This window comes from Protopterus annectens, chromosome 10.part0 (assembly GCF_019279795.1).
Source record: "Protopterus annectens isolate FY-2018-M chromosome 10.part0, PAN1.0, whole genome shotgun sequence".
Classification (NCBI taxonomy): Eukaryota; Metazoa; Chordata; order Ceratodontiformes; family Protopteridae; genus Protopterus; species Protopterus annectens.
Window position 1 is genome coordinate 1837868144 of NC_056744.1, and position 20888 is coordinate 1837889031.

General features: G+C 42.1%; 1 protein-coding gene across 1 annotated transcript in view; it reads right to left on the bottom strand.

Annotated features, from left to right (window-relative positions):
• LOC122814091 (sulfotransferase 1C1-like) overlaps positions 1-20888 on the bottom strand; it is a 464542-nt gene that overhangs the window by 103425 nt on the left and 340229 nt on the right. The window contains exon 7 of the mRNA XM_044086701.1: positions 54-234. Coding sequence (XP_043942636.1) covers positions 54-234 — 181 coding nt within the window. The remainder of the gene's footprint in view (positions 1-53; positions 235-20888) is intronic.

Here is a 20888-nt window from a genome sequence, read left to right on the forward strand (position 1 = left end):
AACACTACAGTTTGAATTGCTGTAACTTGCCATGAGTGCCTCAACAACCATACCTTTCCTCATGAATTGAGAGACAGACTGGTTAAACACCTGGTCAGGCACAAAACTGTAATTAGCCATGGGATTGTTCTTCATAATTTCAAATGAGGTGTGATAAACAATCTTGTTCACAACTTCATCTGGCAGGTCCTTTTCCAAGAAATGAATCACTTTTTTTATTTCTCGCTTTGGGTCCTACAAAAAGAAACAAAACAAGTGAAGCAGAGTCTTGCCTTGATCTAGGCTTAAAAAATAGTAAATATTATTCACTGAGGGAATCTGGCCCCCACAGTAAACCATAACCAGAGTATTTAAAAAATGAGTCACCAAATCCTATTCACAGAATTTTAAGCAGCTAGTATTGTCTGAGCACAGGGAAACCTTACCACCCATATGGAGGAGTTCCTCGCCCCTCCAATCAAATGTAGCCCTCTATGAGACTGTTATGCCTTCAAGATTATAGTTCACTGGCATATTCAGCAAATGGGATTTGTCAAATTTCACTGAAGACAACTGTCATGTTCTTGTGTGAATTGCAATAAAAATGTTCTTCTCAAATAAAAAGTGAATATAGATTAAAACATATATTGCAATTACGGTTATAAAACATTACCATTTCAGCTGTGCTTTTACCAAATTCATTCTGCTGGTACTACCTTATACCTCGTATTCTTTATCTTTACCCACATCTGTTGCCCATTAGGAAGATTTTGTCACAAATTTCATGTAATAAACAAAACCCACTGCTGTTTATGTTAGTACTGTTCTTATCAGATGAGATTCAAGGATGCCTTGTGCAGTGGGTAACAAGTAGGGTTCTTTCCTGACATCAGTTTCCTCGGCACAGTTCTTTCATTCCCTGCTTACTATAAACTCCAGGCCCTGTGAAATGCAAATGAGCAGGCAAAATCAGACAAAACACTAGTATAGTTTTGCTGTTCACAAGATCATGATATGCGTTAATGGTAGACATATATACCTTTCATAGCAAAATAACTGACATTAAAATAAAGCAAGAGCCTTAGGTTGTAGGTTCACTAACTGAGGCATGGCAGAGAAGAATACAACCCTGCCCAAACAGAGAATCATTTCCGCATAATGAATAAATCTGCCCAGTGGAAGGCTTTTGGGAAGAATTTAACTAAAAGGTCTTAGTGTTCAGTTGATCTAAACGGCCTGAAGGTGGATATGGTTATCACCTTTGCCAGGACCCCTTCATCTTGGACCAGGGCAGACTCCTATCTGGCAGAGTCTCCTTTTTTCTCAGACACCAAGCTATGAGGAGAGCATTAGTTTTTCTTACATGAATTTAGCCAACAGGCAGAGAATCTAGGACAATGGTAGTATTTCATAGAGGAAGCTCCCCTACCTCTGAAGCAAACAGATATCCACTCTAAGCTTACCATTGTAAAAAGTGAGAACAACCAAGGGAAAACTGTTCATTCTGATAAATATATCAGTCACAAGAGTATTATGATCTTTGTTTGCCTCTCTTGTCCTCAGCTCTGGGGAACAGCTGGCATTGTGACTGAGTGAGTGCAACACTTTCCCTTCGACTGGGATGTGAACAACTCATAACAGTGATATCCCAGTCTGTGGCCCACTGCCAAACCCACATTTGTCTCTCAGTGCAGGAGTATGAATGTGTCCTACCATGTTTGTTTACATACCACAACGTGAATGCTGACATCACCAGGAAGGAATGTGTGCTCAACCCTGATTACAGAGTCAGGACATTGGGCAGTATTGCCTTCAGATCAAGTAGAATTATATGCAAACTCTGCTACCAGGAACATCATTTGCTCAGCACCAGTAAGGACAACAGGCAAGCTCCCCAATCTGCAAGCAAAGCCCTCGCCACCAGAGCCCATGACAAGCTTAGTAGCAACAAGGTAAACCCATTCCAGAGTTCAGCTGATAGCAGGGGCGGCTCGTGCCATTGGACTGCAGGACTGCATCCCCCCAGCTGTAAAATAAAAGAAAAAAGAAATAAAATAATTAGCTGCGACATGTGTGGGAATCCGGACTGCTGTTTAACCAGTCCGGATTGTGTGTGTGTGTGTGTGTGTGTGTGTGTGTGTGTGTGTGTGTGTGTGTGTGTGTGTGTGTGTGTGTGTGTGTGTGTGTGTGAAATACCCCAGTTAAATATACCTGGTGGTTAGAGAGAGTAACTCAAACCCTATACCTTGGGTGCAGTTAGCAAAAGCTTGAATTCCCTACCCACCAAAACTTGTGAAAACGATTCAGATTTTTCCCTCAAATTTTTGTTCTGTTCTTTTCCTCACAAAATCCATGGTTTTCTGGATTTTGAATTCACTAAATAATGACAGGCATTTGAATTTCAGATCTCATATTCTTCATAAAGTACATGGTAATACAAAACTTTTATTCTACCAATTTCCTAGGTTTATAAGATCAATATTTGCAATTTGTCCCTGTTTTGGGGACTGTATTCCCTCATTACTGCATTTGTCCAGGTTTTTGTGCTAAGAGGCTGAGAGCGATTGTGAGAACTGAATTCACTGAATATGTTTGGGGGCTGTGTTCCCCCATTATTGGCTTTGTTGAGGTGTTTTGTGCTAAGAGGTTGAGAGCTGTGGTGAAAACTGAATTCACTAAATGATAGCCATTTAAGTTTCAGTCTTCCTATTTTTCAAGAAACAGCTGATTTCGCATAATGATATGTTGCTCTGACTGCAGTGCATAGGGACCTAGATTCAAGACTTGGCAGTGAAATGCATGAGGGTAACACAACATTTTGTTCTAGCAACTTTCCAAGATTATACAAGCAATGTTTAAAATGTGTCCCTGTTTTCTGGGCTTTTTGCCCCCCCTATAAATGTTGGCTTCTTCCAGATTTCTTGTGCTGCAAAGTTGAGAGATACAGTTGAGTTTCAAGTGGATTTTACAAGGAGCTGAGAGCTTCAGGAAAAGAGAAGTTTAGTTCTGCTTATGCTTAGTTTGCTTGCATTGTTCATAGCATAACAGGTTGAATACTTGCTTTTGATGCAGAAGGCTGTGGGTTCTACTCCCACAGCATGTAGACGTATTGCTGATACTGTACTGTGTTGTACTTTTAAAGGGGGTGGATGCTGCAGTCCTGAGAATGTCCTCTTTGGCAGAGATACCTAATAACTATGAACCTGTTATCAGTTTGCCATCCATTCCCTATTGCAATATTACTAGCTTATCATTTTTTAATGTAACTTAGGCAGTTTATTCCTCAAGGGCAACAGGCACTTTATTTGTAGATGAAACAATGAAATATAAAGTTGTTTGCTAGCAGCAGCCTCTTCATTAGTTACAGTCTACAGATCTCTTTAATGTGGAATTATTTAGATGACTTTTACTTCTGCAGAGATTGTGCACATTTACTGATTCTGGTAGATTGTACAAGTTTAAGTAGACTTTAATGATGGAAATGTTCTGAATTGGGCAGTTTTGTCATTACTGGTGCATGTATTTTGTTTCATTGTTTACTGGAAAAATGTTCAAAACAATAAATTTAAAACGCCCTCTAACACCTGTACTGTATTATACAAGGAATATAATTGAATACAATCAGGAAGGTGTATCAAAGAACACATGTATGTTTTGTGTGCAAGGGGCCTATGATTTAAAAACAGCCCAAAGTTAATCTTTATCTGCCACTGGCCAGGTGTATTTTTTTGAATGTGGGTTTCAATGCTGTTTCAATGAATTTGAGTTTCAAGGGCAGAGAAGTTTTAATGCTAAGTCTATTTTCATTGTGAGACTGCATTGCTTTGTTTAGCAGATATGTATTAGTGTTTGTGCTGTAAAATAAAACTTTTAAATGAAATCCAAATCATCGTAGAAGTAAAGCAGTATTCACATTACAGTGTTTATGGTGAATGGGGTGAAATAGCCAAGTAATGGGACATTGGAATGGCTGCAGGGGGAGACCCCATTCGTCCATGATTTTGTGAGGGAGAAGGGAGGCAAACTCAAAGATAAGCCCGGCTAAACTATACCTCTCAACTGTCCAGATTTTCACAGAATTAATAGATTTTTGCTTCTTATTTTTGGTTTGTTCCTCATAAAATTTGTCGTTTTCTGGCAAATCATTTAGGAATTAAGTCACTAAATAATGACAGACATAGAGTTTCAGACTTCATACCCTTTAGAAAAATGCATGCTAAAGCAAGACCTGTTATTCTATTAACTGTCTAAGTTTATACAAGAGCAATTTTTAGTACTGTTCGTATGCTCCCCTAATATATTTGGCCTTGTCCAGATTTCCTGCATTAAGAGGTTGAGAGGTACGCACAAATAAATCGCTTTATATAATTAGGTATATCCAAACCTCTCAATTGTCTCCGATTTTGGCTCAAAATGTTGCTCTCCCCCTAATAATCCCTCTGCAAAATGACAGTTTGGAAGAAAACGTGGAGGGTTTACAATTAATAAATAATTGTAATGATCAGAGTTATAGATTACTTTTATTTCTGAAATACATGTAGATTCTCTCATTTTGTCAGCTGCCCAACTTAACAGTATTAATATTAAAAAAGTATCCCTTCTTCGACAGGTTTCCAGCAGTATTGTGTGGCTATTTTATATTTTTGCATTACATTTTTGGCCCATTTTTCATAAAATTGTGGTTTTCTAGCAAATTAGTAGCAAATCATTAAAGATTGAAGTTAGCAAATAATGAGAGACATTTGAGTTTCAGATTTCATACCTTTCAGAAAATTCATACTAATGCAAGACCTACTATTCTATTATCTTTCTAAGTTTATAAGAGCAATATTTAAAAATTGTCATTATTTTTGGGCCTTTGTCCCACTTCTATTTATGGCTTTGTCCAGATTTCTTGCTCTGAGGTTGAGAGGTATGACAAATGTGTCAGGGCCATCACCATCAGCCAGAGACATTTCAAAGTGTGACATACTTGTTGCACCCCGCACCCCCATGTAGTAACTCTGGATGTGTCCAAGCAAGGTAAGGAGCAGTTATGCAGTGTAAATGTGCAGAGTATCCCCCTATCCAAGGAAGACATAAATACAACAGTGGCTTTTCAACTGTCCTTGATTTTGCAGAATGTTCTGGTTTCTGTCATATTTATATACTGTTGATTTCTGCTTATTATTGTTCAGAAAGTGCCTGCTGCTCTGTGTTTAAGTAGCAGTGCTTTAATGACCATCAGGTAAGCTTGTCTGAGATTGTAAGATGCACGTAAGCTTTAATAAGCATACTGTTAAAGAATTACCAACATTGAAAGCCTTTTTGTTGTTGCCATGCAGAGAATATTTACATAACTAGATAACGTATAAGCCTTAGGTATTATTTATTTATTTATTTGACATTTATGACCGGGATAGTCTGACTGGGACAGGGCCCTTTTTCAGCAGAGGCCAGGAGAGAAAAGCTCCAATGTACAGTAGAAGAATACAAACATTCTGCTATTTACACAATACACAATAGAAGAATGCAAAAATAGTGGAACACAAACTTTGCTAAATACACAAATAGAGTTATGATTGTTAATTGCATTTAAATAGGGAAGGCAAGTGAGAGTTTAACACAGATACAGTTAGATAGCAGTTTAGTGTTGTAATGGAGTCAGAGCAGATAGAGGGTAGTTGAGGGAGATGTAAATAGGATAAGTAGGGGGTACCAGCAGTGGGATTTGGGGGGAGTTTGCAGAGTTAGTGTAGAGGGGTGTTTATGAGTTGACAGGTTTATGGATTAGCAATTGTGAAGGTCCTAGTATGAAATAGGTAGCCTGAGAAGAGTTCACAGGTTCATAGGTTCATAGGTAGGTACTAGGCTATTGGCCCTAGGGCCTATATAAGCATAGCCAAACAGTACCCTGGCTTTCGCAACCCAAGAAAATTATTTTCCTGTGCCCCTGTTGAGCAGAGCCACAGAAGTGATCTCCGGGTTAAATTTCCTATTTCCCATCCAATCATCAAGATTTTTCTTGAAGAGTGCTAATGAGGAGCTTTGTTTGATATAGATAGGTAGTTTATTCCAGAGTATGGGAAGTCTCTGGGACAGGAATCTATCCCTCCGGCATGTTTATTGTTGTGACAAGGTTTAGGTCCCTAGAGTGTTTAGCTCGGAGGGATTGGGATTTCTTTAAGTGGAGCATGCCCAACAGCTCTGGGTTTAACATAGTGTTGTATGTAAGGCAGAGATCACTTCTGAGTAGGTGATATGCGACAGAGTAAGGCTGGAGTTTTTTGAGACGGTCTGCATAGGGCATCTGTTTGAGGCCAGTAATCCTCTTTGTGAGGTATTTCTGTGGCCTTTCCAGTTGTTGTAGATGTCTTGTGAGGTACATACCAAAAGGAACGTTGTACTATATAATGGGTCTAATAAGTGATGAGTAGAGAGGAACAATGACCTCTTTTTTTCTGGATGAGAAACCTTTTGTGATGAGGTGTGCCATGTAGAAGGATTTCCTGACTACTGTAGCGATGTGATTATCAATGGAGAGACTACTGTCCACCTGTGACGCAAGGTCTCTTATCACACTTTCGGTGTTAAGTAGACTACCGCCTATGTGGTAGTTCATAGATACAGAGTTTTTGCCAAAAGGGATGACAATGCACTTTTTGGCATTGAGCTTGAGGCAATGGCTTTGACACCAGGCATCTGTCTCAGTGAGGCCGTTTAATAGGATGTCCACATCGTTAGGAGTTTTGATTATGGCTCCTAGTTTGCAGTCATCTGTGAACTTCATTAGCCAAAGACCTTCTGTGTTATCCTGTACTTCAGAGAAGTAGATACCAAACAAGAGAGAACCCAGGACTGAACCCTACAGTACTCCACTTGTCATTGGTCTGAAGTTGGATTTGGAGTCTGCTACTTTCACAGTGTGGGTTCTGTCAGTGAGCCACTTGGCAACCCATATTGTGACATAGGGATTTATACCTAGTTTAGTGAGTTTATCTATAATTCCAGGGTGGGGGATGGTGTTGAAAGCCTTGGCGAGATCCAGATAAGCTGTGTGAACCACCTTACCCTCATCTATGGCTTTGGTGACCGCTTCAAAGAAGTCTATCAGGTTTAGGAGACATGATCTGCCTTTTACAAACCCGAACTGGGTAGGGTCCAGAGTTTGGAGATTACCAATGTCATTGTTTATAAATTCCATGATGATACATTCCATAGCCTTGCAGACCAGGCTTGGCAGGCTAATGAGGCGGTAGTTCGCAGGTTCCGTGGTGGCTCCCCCTTTGTGGAGTGGGATAACCGCTGCTGTGTGCCATTCAGTGGGCACAAAGCCTGAGGTGAGGCTATGATCGAACATGGTACTTAGGTGAGGTGCCAGTTCATTCTGTAGTTCATGTAGAATGGAGCATGGGATGTTGTCAGGTCCCATGGATGCTGTGTTCTTGGCTTTGGAGAGGGTGTTTTTTACCTGTGCAGCCGTGATTACAGGAACTTTGCATTTTTCCTGTATGGAGATGGGCCCTTTAGGGGATGAGAGGGGGGTAAAGTTAGCACTGAACCTATCTGCCAGGATGTTGGCAATATCAATTGGTTCTGTATATTTAGTGCCATTGTGCTGTAACTCAGAGCAGCTCTGAGTGTTACCATTGAGATTCTTGACAAAGCTATAGAATGCTTTGTGGTTATCTTTAGAATCAGTGGCAATTTTGTTTTCATAGCTAGCTTTGGAGGATTTTATGAGGGGATCTCAGCTTCTTACTGAGGCTGACCAGGGAGTTCCTCCAATCATGGGATTTTACTCTTTTTTGCAACAGTTTCTTTCTTCTGTTGTAGTTTGTTTATGGCAGGGGACCACCAGATTGGCTTCCTTTTTTTTTGGAGGATAGCATCTTGGTTCTGTTAGGGATTGCACGATCCATGCACTCATGTAAGTGCTTATAAAGTGCATGTGTGTAGGATTCAGCAGTCGTACCTCTACTGTCCATCAGCATGGGTGTCGTGAAAGTTTGCCACTTCTGTCTTAAAAAGCATGAAGTTGGCTTTGGAGAAATTTTTTTACGGTGGTTTCCCTAATGGGGGGGGTGGGATGTGGATGTCTAGGGTGATTAGCTTGTGGTCGGATCTGACCAATGCGGAATTGACCTCTGGTGTGGAACACCGTTTGCCCATGTTGGTAATGACCAGGTCTAGGATATTGCTGCCCCTGGTGGGGGTGTGGATAAGTTGATCCAAGGCATTGGAATTTATGAATTCCAGAAAACGTTGAGCATAAGAGTTGGTACATGAGTAGTTTTCCCAGTTAATGGTGGGGTAGTTGAAATCGCCCATTATTAGAGTGTTAGGTTGTACCCTAATATTTTGCAGCATATCAAGAAATGAGGAGTGGGAATCCTGTGGCATGGTGGGGGATCTGTAGCAAGCTACAATTTTGATTGCGGTCTTGCCCAGAGTTAGTTGCACTTGGATAATCTCGGATGCATTATGCTGAGCAACTAATCTGGAGGTGTGGATATCCTTAATGAATATGTACACACCTCTACATTTATCCAGGTTAGGTGGCCAAAAGGTCTGGTATGAATTATAGTCTGGTAATGCAGGGGTGCTGTCTGGAGCCTTGAACCAGGTCTCTGTCACTGCACAGATGTCGATGTTCTCCATTTTAAGGAGTGCCTCAAGTGAGTGCATTTTGAGGTTTAGACTTCTAGCATTGAGTAGAATTACCCTCGGATTTTACTTGCTTGTACCTGTTATGGTGGTGAATTTGTCATTTGAACCTTGCCTAAAAAGGCACTGTAGGGGTGGCAAGAGCCTTAGCCAGTATCCACAATCCCAAGGGTGACAGGTGCAGGCCATCTCTGGCAAAGCATCGTGGTTTGTCAGTCATGTCATCCCAGGCAGACAAATACTGGATCCCCTTATAATGACACGAAGCTTAGCCAATTGTTGAATCAATCATTTTGTCCTTGTACTGTGGTATAATTCTGGGTGATGGCAGGATGTTACTCAGGGCTAGGGTCATACCTGCCTGGGCTACAAGATTAGACAGCTCCTCAATGTCTCTTTTCATGTAGTCCTGGGAGGTACCTCTCAGGTCATTCACACCAACATGGACAATGACAGAGTCATATTTGTACTTGTTGTGGAGTGACCTGAGTGCATGCATTATGTGGCGGATCCTAGCACCCGACAGACAGCTGACAGTAACTTTCTCCTTGTCTAGCCTGGTGAGTGGAACATCAGTGTGCCTGACTACAGAGTCACCTATGACCAGAGTGTTGGGTACATTGTTATGCCTTATTGGCTGTGGTTGAGTGGCACACTGAGTTTGTAGGCTATGTGTCATTTGGGTTGTGTTGGGGGGTGGAGGTTGCTTGCATTTCTGCTTTGGAGGTCCCTGTTGCTTGGGTAGATTTTTATTGAGAGCCTCCACGAATGTAGGTGTGTGTTTTGTGTTTCTATGTGTGTGCTTTGGTGGTGTAGGTTTTGAGGGACTATGTGATGAGTGTGGTGTGGTGCAAGTGTTTACCTTCTCCTCTTGACTGTCTAGTCCAGTGTTGGGTGAAGAGAGCTTTGCTTCCAGTTTGGATATATAAGTGCATCTCTCACAGGTTGTAGTGCTGGGTGGTAGGAGGAAAGGGTTGTCTGTGTACATGAGACTATTGCTGCATTGCCCCAAGATGCTCAGATTCATCAGGTAGACAGGAGAAAACACTGGGACCTGACCCTTAGACATGCCTGAATAGGTGCTTATTTATTAAGTACTAAAAACTGTTTTCCTCTACACAAGTGAGGAAAGTTGAGTACTGTTGTAATTTGCAGCTTATGTAATGCTTACAATGAGTTCTGAACAAGTGCTGAGCTCAAACAAATAGATTTGAATGCTGAAACTAAAACAACTGGCTGGTTCTTCTTCTTCTTCTTTCGGCTTTTTCCCGGTTAGGGGTTGCCACAGTGGATCACCTTGTCCGCACATTGATTGGCAGTAGAGTTTTACAGAGTCGAGTTGCCAGCCCGGCGCCCAACCTTCCACAGAAGGCACACACACACGCACACCTAGGGCCAATTTAGAGTGTCCAATCCACCTGCAGCATGTCTTTGGGATGTGGGAGGAAACCGGAGCACATGGAGGAAACCCACGCGACCACAGGGAGGACATGCAGATTCCACACAGAAGGCACTCCAGCCGAGGATTGAACCGGAGAACCTCTTGCTGTGAGGCGGCAATGCTAACCACTGCACCACCATGGCCGCCCAAAACAACTGGCTGGTTCTAAGAAACAAAATTAAGCTAGAAGGCTTCCCTCCAACACAGAAAGGCTTGGGGGCTCAGAAGCTTACCTGAGTCCTGGATACAGCAAATCTGTATCTGGACTAGAAGACTTACAGGAAAGGCAGGAAACAAGCTTAGACATTTTTTTTTGGGAAAGGTTATGTACTTACTGACAAGAGGTAGGTAGTGACTGACAAGAGGTGGGAAAGGTTATGTACTTACTGACAAGAGGTAGGTAGGAGAGAGCAGGGCTTGAGGTATAAAGTAAAGGGTGGCAGGAAGGAGACATGTGGGGAAGGGGGGGTTGATAGGTAGTAGGGAGGGAGGATGAGATGGATAGTAGGCTGAAGGGAGGGTGACAGAGGTGTGAAGAGACCAAGATGTGTACTAGGTTCAAGGGAGGAGGTTGCAGGAGTAAGCTGTGAGGTGGGTAAGGTAGTGTTTAAGAGAGATCTTGAAAGTGTGGGTCTGGGGTAGGCTTCTTAGAGTCAAGGGAAGCATATTTAAGTATTGACATGCGTATGACAGTATTTGCAATAAAGGACAGGATTACAGTATTTTCAGAAGCTCATTACATTTGTTGGAGACTTGTAGTCATCTCTGCAGGCTTTACCTGTAAACCAAACAGAATACCAATCTATCATGTGGGGTCCATATCCTGTGCAGTAATCCTTTAAGCAATGTATCTTGAGCTCATTTCTTGTTTGCTTTTCATGTTTTACTTTGATCATGTTTTCCCCATGAAACAAGTAGATAGTTGTCAGGCAGCAGGTCTTTTTTGGATAAGAAACATTTTTACAAGTGGGGGAATCACAGAGATTGCTACATTCAGCATGGTATGTGGTACTTTAATAAAGCTGAATTAAATTATAATTAGAACTGCAGTGCAAGGAGAAGTGGTTTTAGTTGAGTGATGCTTGTTTTTTTATACTTGATTTTGACTGGCATTCCAGTAATGTATTTAAAAAGTAATTTGCTTTTTCATGCCTCACAACCTTTTTGTTTCCATCTAGATATTAAGTAAGCTGTAATGTAGCCAATGCACTGAAATATTTTTTTTCTTCTCCACTTCATTTTGTCTTGATTGGGCTCTCATAATGACAGTTTGGCACCCAGGGCAGCATATTTAATTAAAGTCCTGTTTTTGTGGTTTTGAGCATAGATCTGCCCCTTTCTAGTTGGTCACACCCCTCCCATTGGCCCCACCCATTCAGCTGTCTCCTGCAGCCCCCCCTTTGATTTAAAGTCACCAGCCACCACTGGTTGATAGACGCCTCAAAGATCAGCAATATCATGTTAACACTGCAACTATGGGCATCTCACTGTCTACGGCTGTGAAAATGGTGGGTGTCATAAGGCTGAAGAAGTGCAGAAAGGTGTGAGCCTTGACCTACTTTTCCTGTTTAATGTAGGAAGCCAAAACTATGATGTCGTGGGCCCTGTTATGGGCAAGAATGATAGAGCCAAAACTATGATGTCATGGGCCCTGTTATGGGCAAGAATACTAGAGCCAAGACTAGGATGTCATGGGCCCTGTTATGGGCAAGAATGAAAGAGCCAAAACTATGATGTCATGGGCCAGAATGATAGAGTCAAAAACTATAATGTCATAGGCCCTGTTATGGACAAGAATGACAGGTTTTTATAAGGTGTTTAGCTCCACCTCTTTAAAGGGAATTATAAGTAAAGAGATGAATAAGGACTTCTGTCAGTTTATGGTGACACTGACAGACTGCGTTACTGATAGGACCCACTGAATGCCTACTACCATGGAGTGTCTTCATAGAAACCTGTAACTAATTATGGAAATATGAGAGTCCCCTTATGCAAAGTTTCTGCTGCTGTGGCCAAAACCTTAGTGAAAACTTTGACATCAAGTGAAAGATCATAGAGCAACACCTTGTACAAAAAGAATTGCTGTTCCAGAGTGAACTGAAAGAATCTTCTTTGGGTAAAGCATCTGGAGCCATCTGTCCTCTTCTGTGAAACCACCAAAGTACCAGACATGGATCTGCTTTAGTTACTTGGGTACCATTTGCTCAATTTTCAGAACTAGTGAAACTGCTTTAGTTAGCTGAGTAACATTTGCATGACTTTCAGAACTAGTGAAACTACTTTAGTTAGTTGAGTAACATTTGCATGACTTTCAGAACTAGTGAAACTGCTTTAGTTAGTTGAGTAACATTTGCATGACTTTCAGAACTAGTGAAACTGCTTTAGTTAGTTGAGTAACATTTGCATAACTTTCAGAACTAGTGAAACTGCTTTAGTTAGCTGAGTAACATTTGCATGACTTTCAGAACTAGTGAAACTGCTTTAGTTAGTTGAGTAACATTTGCATGACTTTCAGAACTAGTGAAACTGCTTTAGTTAGTTGAGTAACATTTGCATGACTTTCAGAACTCACTACCAAGTTGCTCAAAACTACATTCACTCATGATCAGCAGCAACTTTACACAATGTGTGAATGTGCTTTGCTGGGGGCAAGGCCCCCCCTCCCCCCAACAAGGTTAGTCTACCAACAGTTCCCTGGTTTCTAAATATATGCCTCGATAATCACAACAACTTGGAGAAAATATACTTAAAGATCAAGTCGGAGTATTCAAATGTCTTACACTTACATACATAGGCAAGCAGTCAGCTTTGAGCAACTTTGATGCAAGCAGCTGGAACGCAAACAATGGAAAACAATCCCCTGCCATGCAGGTGCATGACAACTTGGAAAGTTATCATCTGGAACTTATTGTAAACGATGTGCCTGTTGAGATTGCTGAGGTCAAGAAAAGGATAATCTTCCCCATCTTTTTTGGGATGAAGAAGAAATGGGAAGAGAGCTCCATCCTCTTTTCAGCGATAGAACAAGGTTTAATACAGTCCCTTTGAGAAGTAAAAAATGTTGTGACCCTTCTAGGAGATCCCAAAACTGACTGATCTCTTAAAAGAGTTCTTGAAGGAGGGCTAACAACTTCAAGATACAGCCATTTGATATCACAATGAGAACCCTCTTATCTTTGATGATAGCTCTCCAAGCTAAGTAATCTCTAAGAACCAGCTTCCCATGGACAGTCCTAAGGGTAAATCAGAAATGCTATGGAGCTCATTAGGAACCCTGACTCTTGAGAGATTTACCAGGAAACTCCAGAAGGAAAGGACTGCCTTATGATCAGGCAAAGGTCTCTGCCTGTTGGGATGCTGGGCTAATCTAAAGGGGAAAATATTCAGGTGCCTCAGGGGCATTACACAAATGATTTACACTGGTCAATTCTTCCTTTTCCAAAATGTCAGTAGAAACTTAAAGAGGATTATTCCTGGACAAAGTTTGCCCACCAAAACACCATGTCTCAACTTTTTCCAGAAGGATGACAGTCTGAACCACATAGTGTGGCACAAACCCATAACAGAAGCTGATGCCCTGCACATGGAATCATTACAATGAAAACAACAATGGACTAATTAAAAGTCCCTATTAACAGACTGTCCAGAGATTCTTTGTTAGAACCTAGAACATAGTCCAACAGAGAGGACTAGAATTGTAAGAGATGAAAGATACAGTTCAGCATTCTAAAATTAAGAGTCTCAAAGGAGACAACACTCTTGATTAACCTGCTCATCCCCTTCAACTCAACTTGCTGGTAGTCTAGTAAGAAGCTGTGGTCTTAGGGATGTATGCTGGGATGAAAATATGCTGTAAGGATCTGCAGTAACATGCTTATAGAACGTGACACTCTATTCATCCAGTGAATTATAGAAGTCCAGTACCATCTTAGGAGCTAAAGGGCCAGAGAAATATGAACAATTCTAGTCAGACAAAATATATCTTTAAGGACAGACTGCAGATGAGGTAACCTAGGGGGAAGCCTTCTCCTTCTTCCTCAAATCCTGATTTAGTCTCTTTTAGAGAGAAGGCAGTGGAATTGTAGGTCAGTCCAAACTGAACCTTAGAATCCTAAGTGCCTCTCCACAGGAACAGGTCATCCATGAGTGAGCTAGAAGTCGAGATGTGTTATTATCCTTGCCTTTCTCTGAGACATCGGACTCATTATTTGCTGACTCTCCCACCAACATGGACTTAAAACAAAAATACCAGGCCAATCAGATATATCTGTGGCCTTGTTTTTTTTCTGATAAGACTCAAGGCCTGCAAAAACTACAGACATGTTTGGTGACTCCTTACTGGTAAGAAAATGAATCTTTTTTGTCTGTAAGTTGCTTAAACTGACAGGCCTGCTTTTCGTTTTGCCTGTTCCATTTGTTTTCTGCTTTCAGAAATCTGCTTGCCCTGGTGTTTTTTTCTGTGTGGCAGAAAGGCAAATTACCCAAGCTGCAAATTTCACATGCTTTTTTCGTTAGTTAATTGGTTTCTTGAGTGACACTTAAACACACACAGTGTATCAGTGGCATTCTCTTTTCTGATAAGACTCAAGGCGTGCAGAAACTATAAGCATTGTTGGTGACTCCCTGCTGGTTATTTTTCCATTCACCTTTCCATTCTTTGATCTGCTTTTTAAACTTGGTTATTTTTAAGCTGCCCACTCTTACTGTAAATTAAACTTTATAAGATCTCCCTTTCTACACTGTTGTTAATATCTTGAATTATTTATATGCGTTTCCTTGTACTTATTGAATGCCTTTTGCCTGCCATTGTCTGTTCTACTGATTCACTCGCTCCTCACTTGTTATCTAGCTAGTTACTGATGTCTTGAATACATGCAATCACCAGACTTTGAAATGTCCCTATAAAAACCACCTCAGAACTTTACTTCAGTCCTGCGTTACTCTCTGGGCAACTAGTTTTCATAGTATGCATTTACGCATTTATTTGGTACTAGTTAGGTATATGTTACCTTATTATAGCACCCAGGATTATCGCTGAAAAAAGAGACATCTGGTTTGGGCACTGAACAGCATCGCTGGTTAGGTTAGCTGCAGATTACATCAAGTAAGCACCCTTCCCTCACCCAGTTACAAACACCATCCACTCCTAGGCCTTGCAAATACACATCAGGACCTGAAATCATGGACGGGCACATCAAGTGAGCACCCTTCCCTCATCCAGTTACAAACACCATGCAGTCCTAGGCCTTGCAAATACACATCAGGACCTGAAATCATGGATGGGCACTTTCCAGCCTTCTGTGCATGGGCATCCTGAGGCAATGTAGCAATTGCCTTATGTACACTGACAACCACTTAATTCTTGAACAGACACAGTATGTGAGAGATACAGTTACACATTGACACTGGAGGCTAGACTCACACATCCAGACACAAAAAGCTACAAACAGATCATCAGTGGTTCACACACATCACTCACTGCACCCACATATGCGGAGGTGCTTGCATGTAACTTACAAAAACCTCAAAGGCCTCTCAGGTGCAGTCCTCAGAAAATCTGCAAGCACACAAACAAGACAATTCCCATCACAACACATAAAGCCACAACTCATTGTGTCTCAACTACCAAACCCATAAAGCAAAACACTCCACAACCCAATATTCTGGTCATAGGAGACTCCATTGTGAAACAGACTGATGTCTCTCTTACCAGGCTGGATAAGGAGAAGGACCCTCATTAGTCTAAACAAGTGAATCAGGGAACTAGTCAAGTCTGAAAGCAGACTTTGAGGTAAAAATAGCCTCCAAAGCTAAGGATAACTATAAGGCATTTTTCAGTTATGTCCACAATCTTAAGGGCAACACCCAACAATGTGCAGAATGAGTTGTAGATGGCATCGCCTATACTCAGCCGGAAGACATAGCAAATCTATTGGCCAACAAATTCAGCTCAAATTTTGCTTCCCATCTCCCCCAGTTGTCTCCAAGAAATACTCTCCACCACTCCACTACCAATTATCTCCAAAGGACACTAATATGGGAGAGTGCTGCACACCCCCCTACTGTGATGACTTCTCTGGTAAGGTCAGACCACAAAATGGCCTCCTTTAAGTAAAAATTAAACCTGGATCCCCAACAAACCCTGGAATATTCAGGAACTATTCTAAGGCTAGCCTCCTGCTATTAAGTGAGAACCTAGCAAAATATCAAGCCCCCCATAAACCCTGAGAATACTGCTGACTATGCAGAACTGTTCACAGAAACCCTGTACAAGCATGTTAATAGCTGCATAGAGGCAGCTGTACCCAACAGAAGAAGTACAGAACTAACTCAAAAAACAAGCCACCCTGGTGGAATCACAAAATCAATCAGCTGCAAAACAGAAGGAAGAAAGTCATGGCAAAAATTAGGAAATGCAGCACCCAGCAGGATAAAAGCACTCTCATCAAACTAAACAAACAACTCAGTGGACAAATAAAGTCTACCAAAGCCAAATTTGAGGAATGTTTGGCCTCACAAGCCAAGGACAACCACAAAGCATTCTTTAGCTATGTCTGCACCCTCAAAGGCAATATACAATTGTATGCAGGGCTCATTGTAAATAGAGCCACCTATACTGAGCCAGAAGATATAGCAAACCTCCTGGCTGATAAATTCAGCTCCAAATTTACCCCTCTGTTCCCCTCAACCTTCCCGCAGGAAATATCATCAAATATAACTCCCCTTACTATCACTAGGGAACAGGTTCTTAATGCTCTCTCTAAGACCAAGAACAATGTATCAATGGACCCACACAGTATCCCAGGATGCCTTCTAAATAGCATAAAACATGACCTTTCACGGTATCTGGAATTACTATTTAACTGTTGTCTCCAAACAGGCTTTGTGCCTCATGAATGTAGACGGGCAACAGTCATCCCTCTGCACAAAGGTGGGCCATCTACAGACCCTGGAACCTACAGACCCATAAGTCTCCCTAGTCTTATATTTAAAGCCATAGAAAGAATTATTATGGAGATGATCAACAGAGATATAGTAAACCTCCAGACACTGGACCCAAACCAGTTTGGTTTTGTCAAGGGCAGATCATGCCTACTCAACCTGGTAGACTTCTTTGAGAAGGTCACCAAAGCAATGGATGAGGGCAAAATCGTTCACACTGCCTACCTTGACCTGGCTAAGGTATTTGACACAATATCCCACTGAGGGATTGTTGACAAACTCAAGAGGTTACGTACAAACCTGTATGTGACCCAATGAATTGCCAACTGGCTCACAGACAGGACCCAGGAAGTTAGAACTGGGGAGTCCACCTCTACAAAGAGGCCAGTCCCAAGTGGAGCACCTCAGAGATCAGTTCTTGAATCGCTTCTTTTTGGCATTTATTTCTCAGAAGTCAAGGCCGATGTCAGTGGTCTCTGTCTGACTAAATTTGCAGATGATTGCAAATTATGAGTTGTCATTGAATCTCACACTGACACAAATGTTCTCCAGGATGGGCTGACACAGGCAAACAACTGGAGTCAGAGCCATGGACTAAAACTAAATGCCAAGAAATGCATAATAGTATCCTTTGGGAAGTCATCCATCCCTGGTAACTATCATATTGACAACACACCCCTTGGAGTTAACCCAGTAGAGAGGGACATAGGGACACACATAGACAGTAATCTAGCATTTGACCACCACGTGTCTACAGTGGTGAGGAAATCATTCTATGTTGCTCAACTTATAAACAAAGGTATGGCATCTAAGTCCAAGGAAGTCATTGTTCCACTGTATTCGACATTCATCAAACCTATCATTGAGTACAATGCCCCTTTGGTATGTACCAAACCAGGCATATCCAACAACTGGAATGCCCACAAAGGTCCCTCACTAAAAAAATACAGTGTGTAAGTAAAATGTCCTATGCAGACTGCCTCAAGCCCCTTTCCTTGTATTCTGCCTCCTACAGACCTTTGAGGGGAGATCTATGCCTGGCATACAGGGCATTGTTAGACCCCACTCTGATTGATCTACTGCACATCCACAAAACAAACAGCACAAGAATTACCAATTCTAAAGACTTAAACTATGTCTGTGATATAAACAGGAGCTGCTGGAGAGATAGGTATGTATCCCAGAGATTACCCCATCTATGGAACAGGCTCCCATCCATGTGAATCAGAGTACCTCCCTAGCCCAATTCAAGTGCAACTTGGACAAGTGGATGGGAAATCGGAAATCCATCCCTGGTTTGGCATGTATGTCTCTAATGAACACAGGCAGCCTGTAAATGGCTCATCTCCCAGGCCCATGCTTACACTTATCAAGAGTATCAGTACTTGTCAGAGATTTGGGATGCATGGCTATGCTTAAAAAGGCCCTTGTGATTGTTAGCCTAGTAAACACCTATGAACCTATGAGCAGGTTGCCACTGCATGCTCTAAAGCAAAAAACATGGCTTCAATAGGACCTGACAATAGAACAGGTTGCCTCTTGAACAGCTTAAATCAGGACTTACAAGGTCCATTAGGATCTCTATTTAACCACAGGCTCTGGACTGTGCTTGTCTCGATAGAGGACAGCAACAATCATCCCATCTACTTACCCAGGAAATTACAGACCTATAAGTTTGACTAGTCTTATATGTAAGGCCATGGAAAGAATAATCATAGACCTAATAAATAATGACATAGGAAACCTCCAAATACTGTACTTGACCTAATTCTGCTTTGTTAAGGGTGGGCCATACCTACTGAAACTAATGGATTTCTTTGAGAAAGTCACTAAGGTCATGGATGAGGGTAAAACAGTACATATCACCTACCTTGACCTTGCCTGCATTTGACACATGCAGGGATTATAAATAAACTCACAAAATTTGGTTTAAATCCCCACATTACCAAATGGATATTCAGTTGGCTCACGAACAGGATACAGGTGGTTAAAGTGGGTGACTCCAGATCCAGTGAGAGGCAATTTACTGGTGGTGTGCCACAGTACTCAATGCTGGGACCACCTCTATTTGGAATGTACATCTCTCAAGTCAAGGCTAATGTGAAAGTCCTCTGGATGGCAAAGTTTGCCAACAACTGCAAGCTGGGGGCAATCATTTACTCTCCTGGAGATGTGGATATCCTTCAGGAGGGTTACAAATGATTGGTGCCAGAGCCATAGCCTAAAACCAAATGTGAAAAAATGTTTTATCATACCCTTTGGGAAGTCAAATACCCCTGCAAATTACAATACCATCAATAGCACACCCCTAAGAGCAAACTTAGATGTGAGAGATCTAGGCACAGAGACAGACAGTAGCCTAAAGTTTGAATACTATGTTTCCACAGTGGTGAAGAATTCCTTCTATGTGGCACAACTTATAAGTAAAGATCCAAGGAAATTATAGTCCCACTGTACTTAGCCCTCATTAGACCAGTAACCAAGTACAATGCAACATCTGGCATGCACTTGACTAGGCACTTACAGCAGCTGGAGTGACCTCAGAAAGAAAATACTGGGTGTAAACAACACGTCCTACGTGGCTAGACCACAAGCCCTAACAACACGTCCTATGTGGCTAGACTACAAGCCCTAACAACACGTCCAATGTGGCTAGACTACAAGCCCTAACAACAAGTCCTATGTGGCTAGACTACAAGCTCTATCCCTTTACTTTATCTCGTATCAACTATTAAGGGGGTGACTTCTGCCTGACCGACAAGGCACTCACAAATCCAGCCCCGATGGAACTGCTATGCATCCACAAGACAAGCAGCATGAGGGGTGCCTGAGGATCTAAACTTAGCGACGCAAATAAAACATGCTGGAGAGAGAAATATGTGTCTCACAGATCAGACACGGAGTGAGAGATATGTGTCCCACAGATTGGACCCGGAGAGGGAGATATGTGTCCCACAGATCAGACCCAGAGAGAGAGATATGTGTCCCACAGATCGGACTCAGAGAGAGAGAGAGAGAGAGATATATGTGTCCCAAAGATCGGACCCAGAGAGAGAGATATGTGTCCCACAGATCAGACTCAGAGAGAAAGATATGTGTCCCACAGATTGGACCTGGAGAGAGAGATATGTGTCCCACAGATCACAGATCAGACCCAGAGAGAGAGATATGTGTCCCACAGATCAGACACGGAGAGAGAGATATGTATCCCACAGATCGGACCCAGTGAGAGAGAGATGTGTCCCACAGATCAGACCCAGAGAGAGAGATATGTGTCCCACAGATCGGACCCGGAGAGAGAGATATGTGTCCCACAGATCAGACCCAGAGGGAGAACGAGATATGTGTCCCACAGATCGGACCCGGAGAGAGAGATATGTGTCTCACAGATCAGACCCAGAGAGAGAGAGAGAGAGATATGTGTCCCACAGATCGGACCCGGAGAGAGAGATATGTGTCCCACAGATCGGACCCGGAGAGAGAGATACGTGCCCCACAGATCGGACCCAGAGAGAGAGAGATATGTATCCCACAGATCGGACCCGGAGAGAGAGATACGTGCCCCACAGATCGGACCCTTCTTTGAACTGGCTTCCTATTCATGTTAAGCAGAACCCTTCCGTGCCCTCTTCAAACACAGGTTGGGTCAATGGATGGGGAACTGCAAATTCAGACATGGGGTAGCACTTATGTCCATTATGGAGAGGAAATCTGTAAGGTACTCAATGCACAGGCACAAATCCATGCCATTTTGTTGCCCCCAGGCGCCATATATTGGGTAAAATCAAGTAATATTGGCTAAGCATGTAAGAGCTCATAAGCCATTAGTCTAGTAATCTCCTATGAACCTATGAACTTATAGAAAGGCAGTGAGATGGCA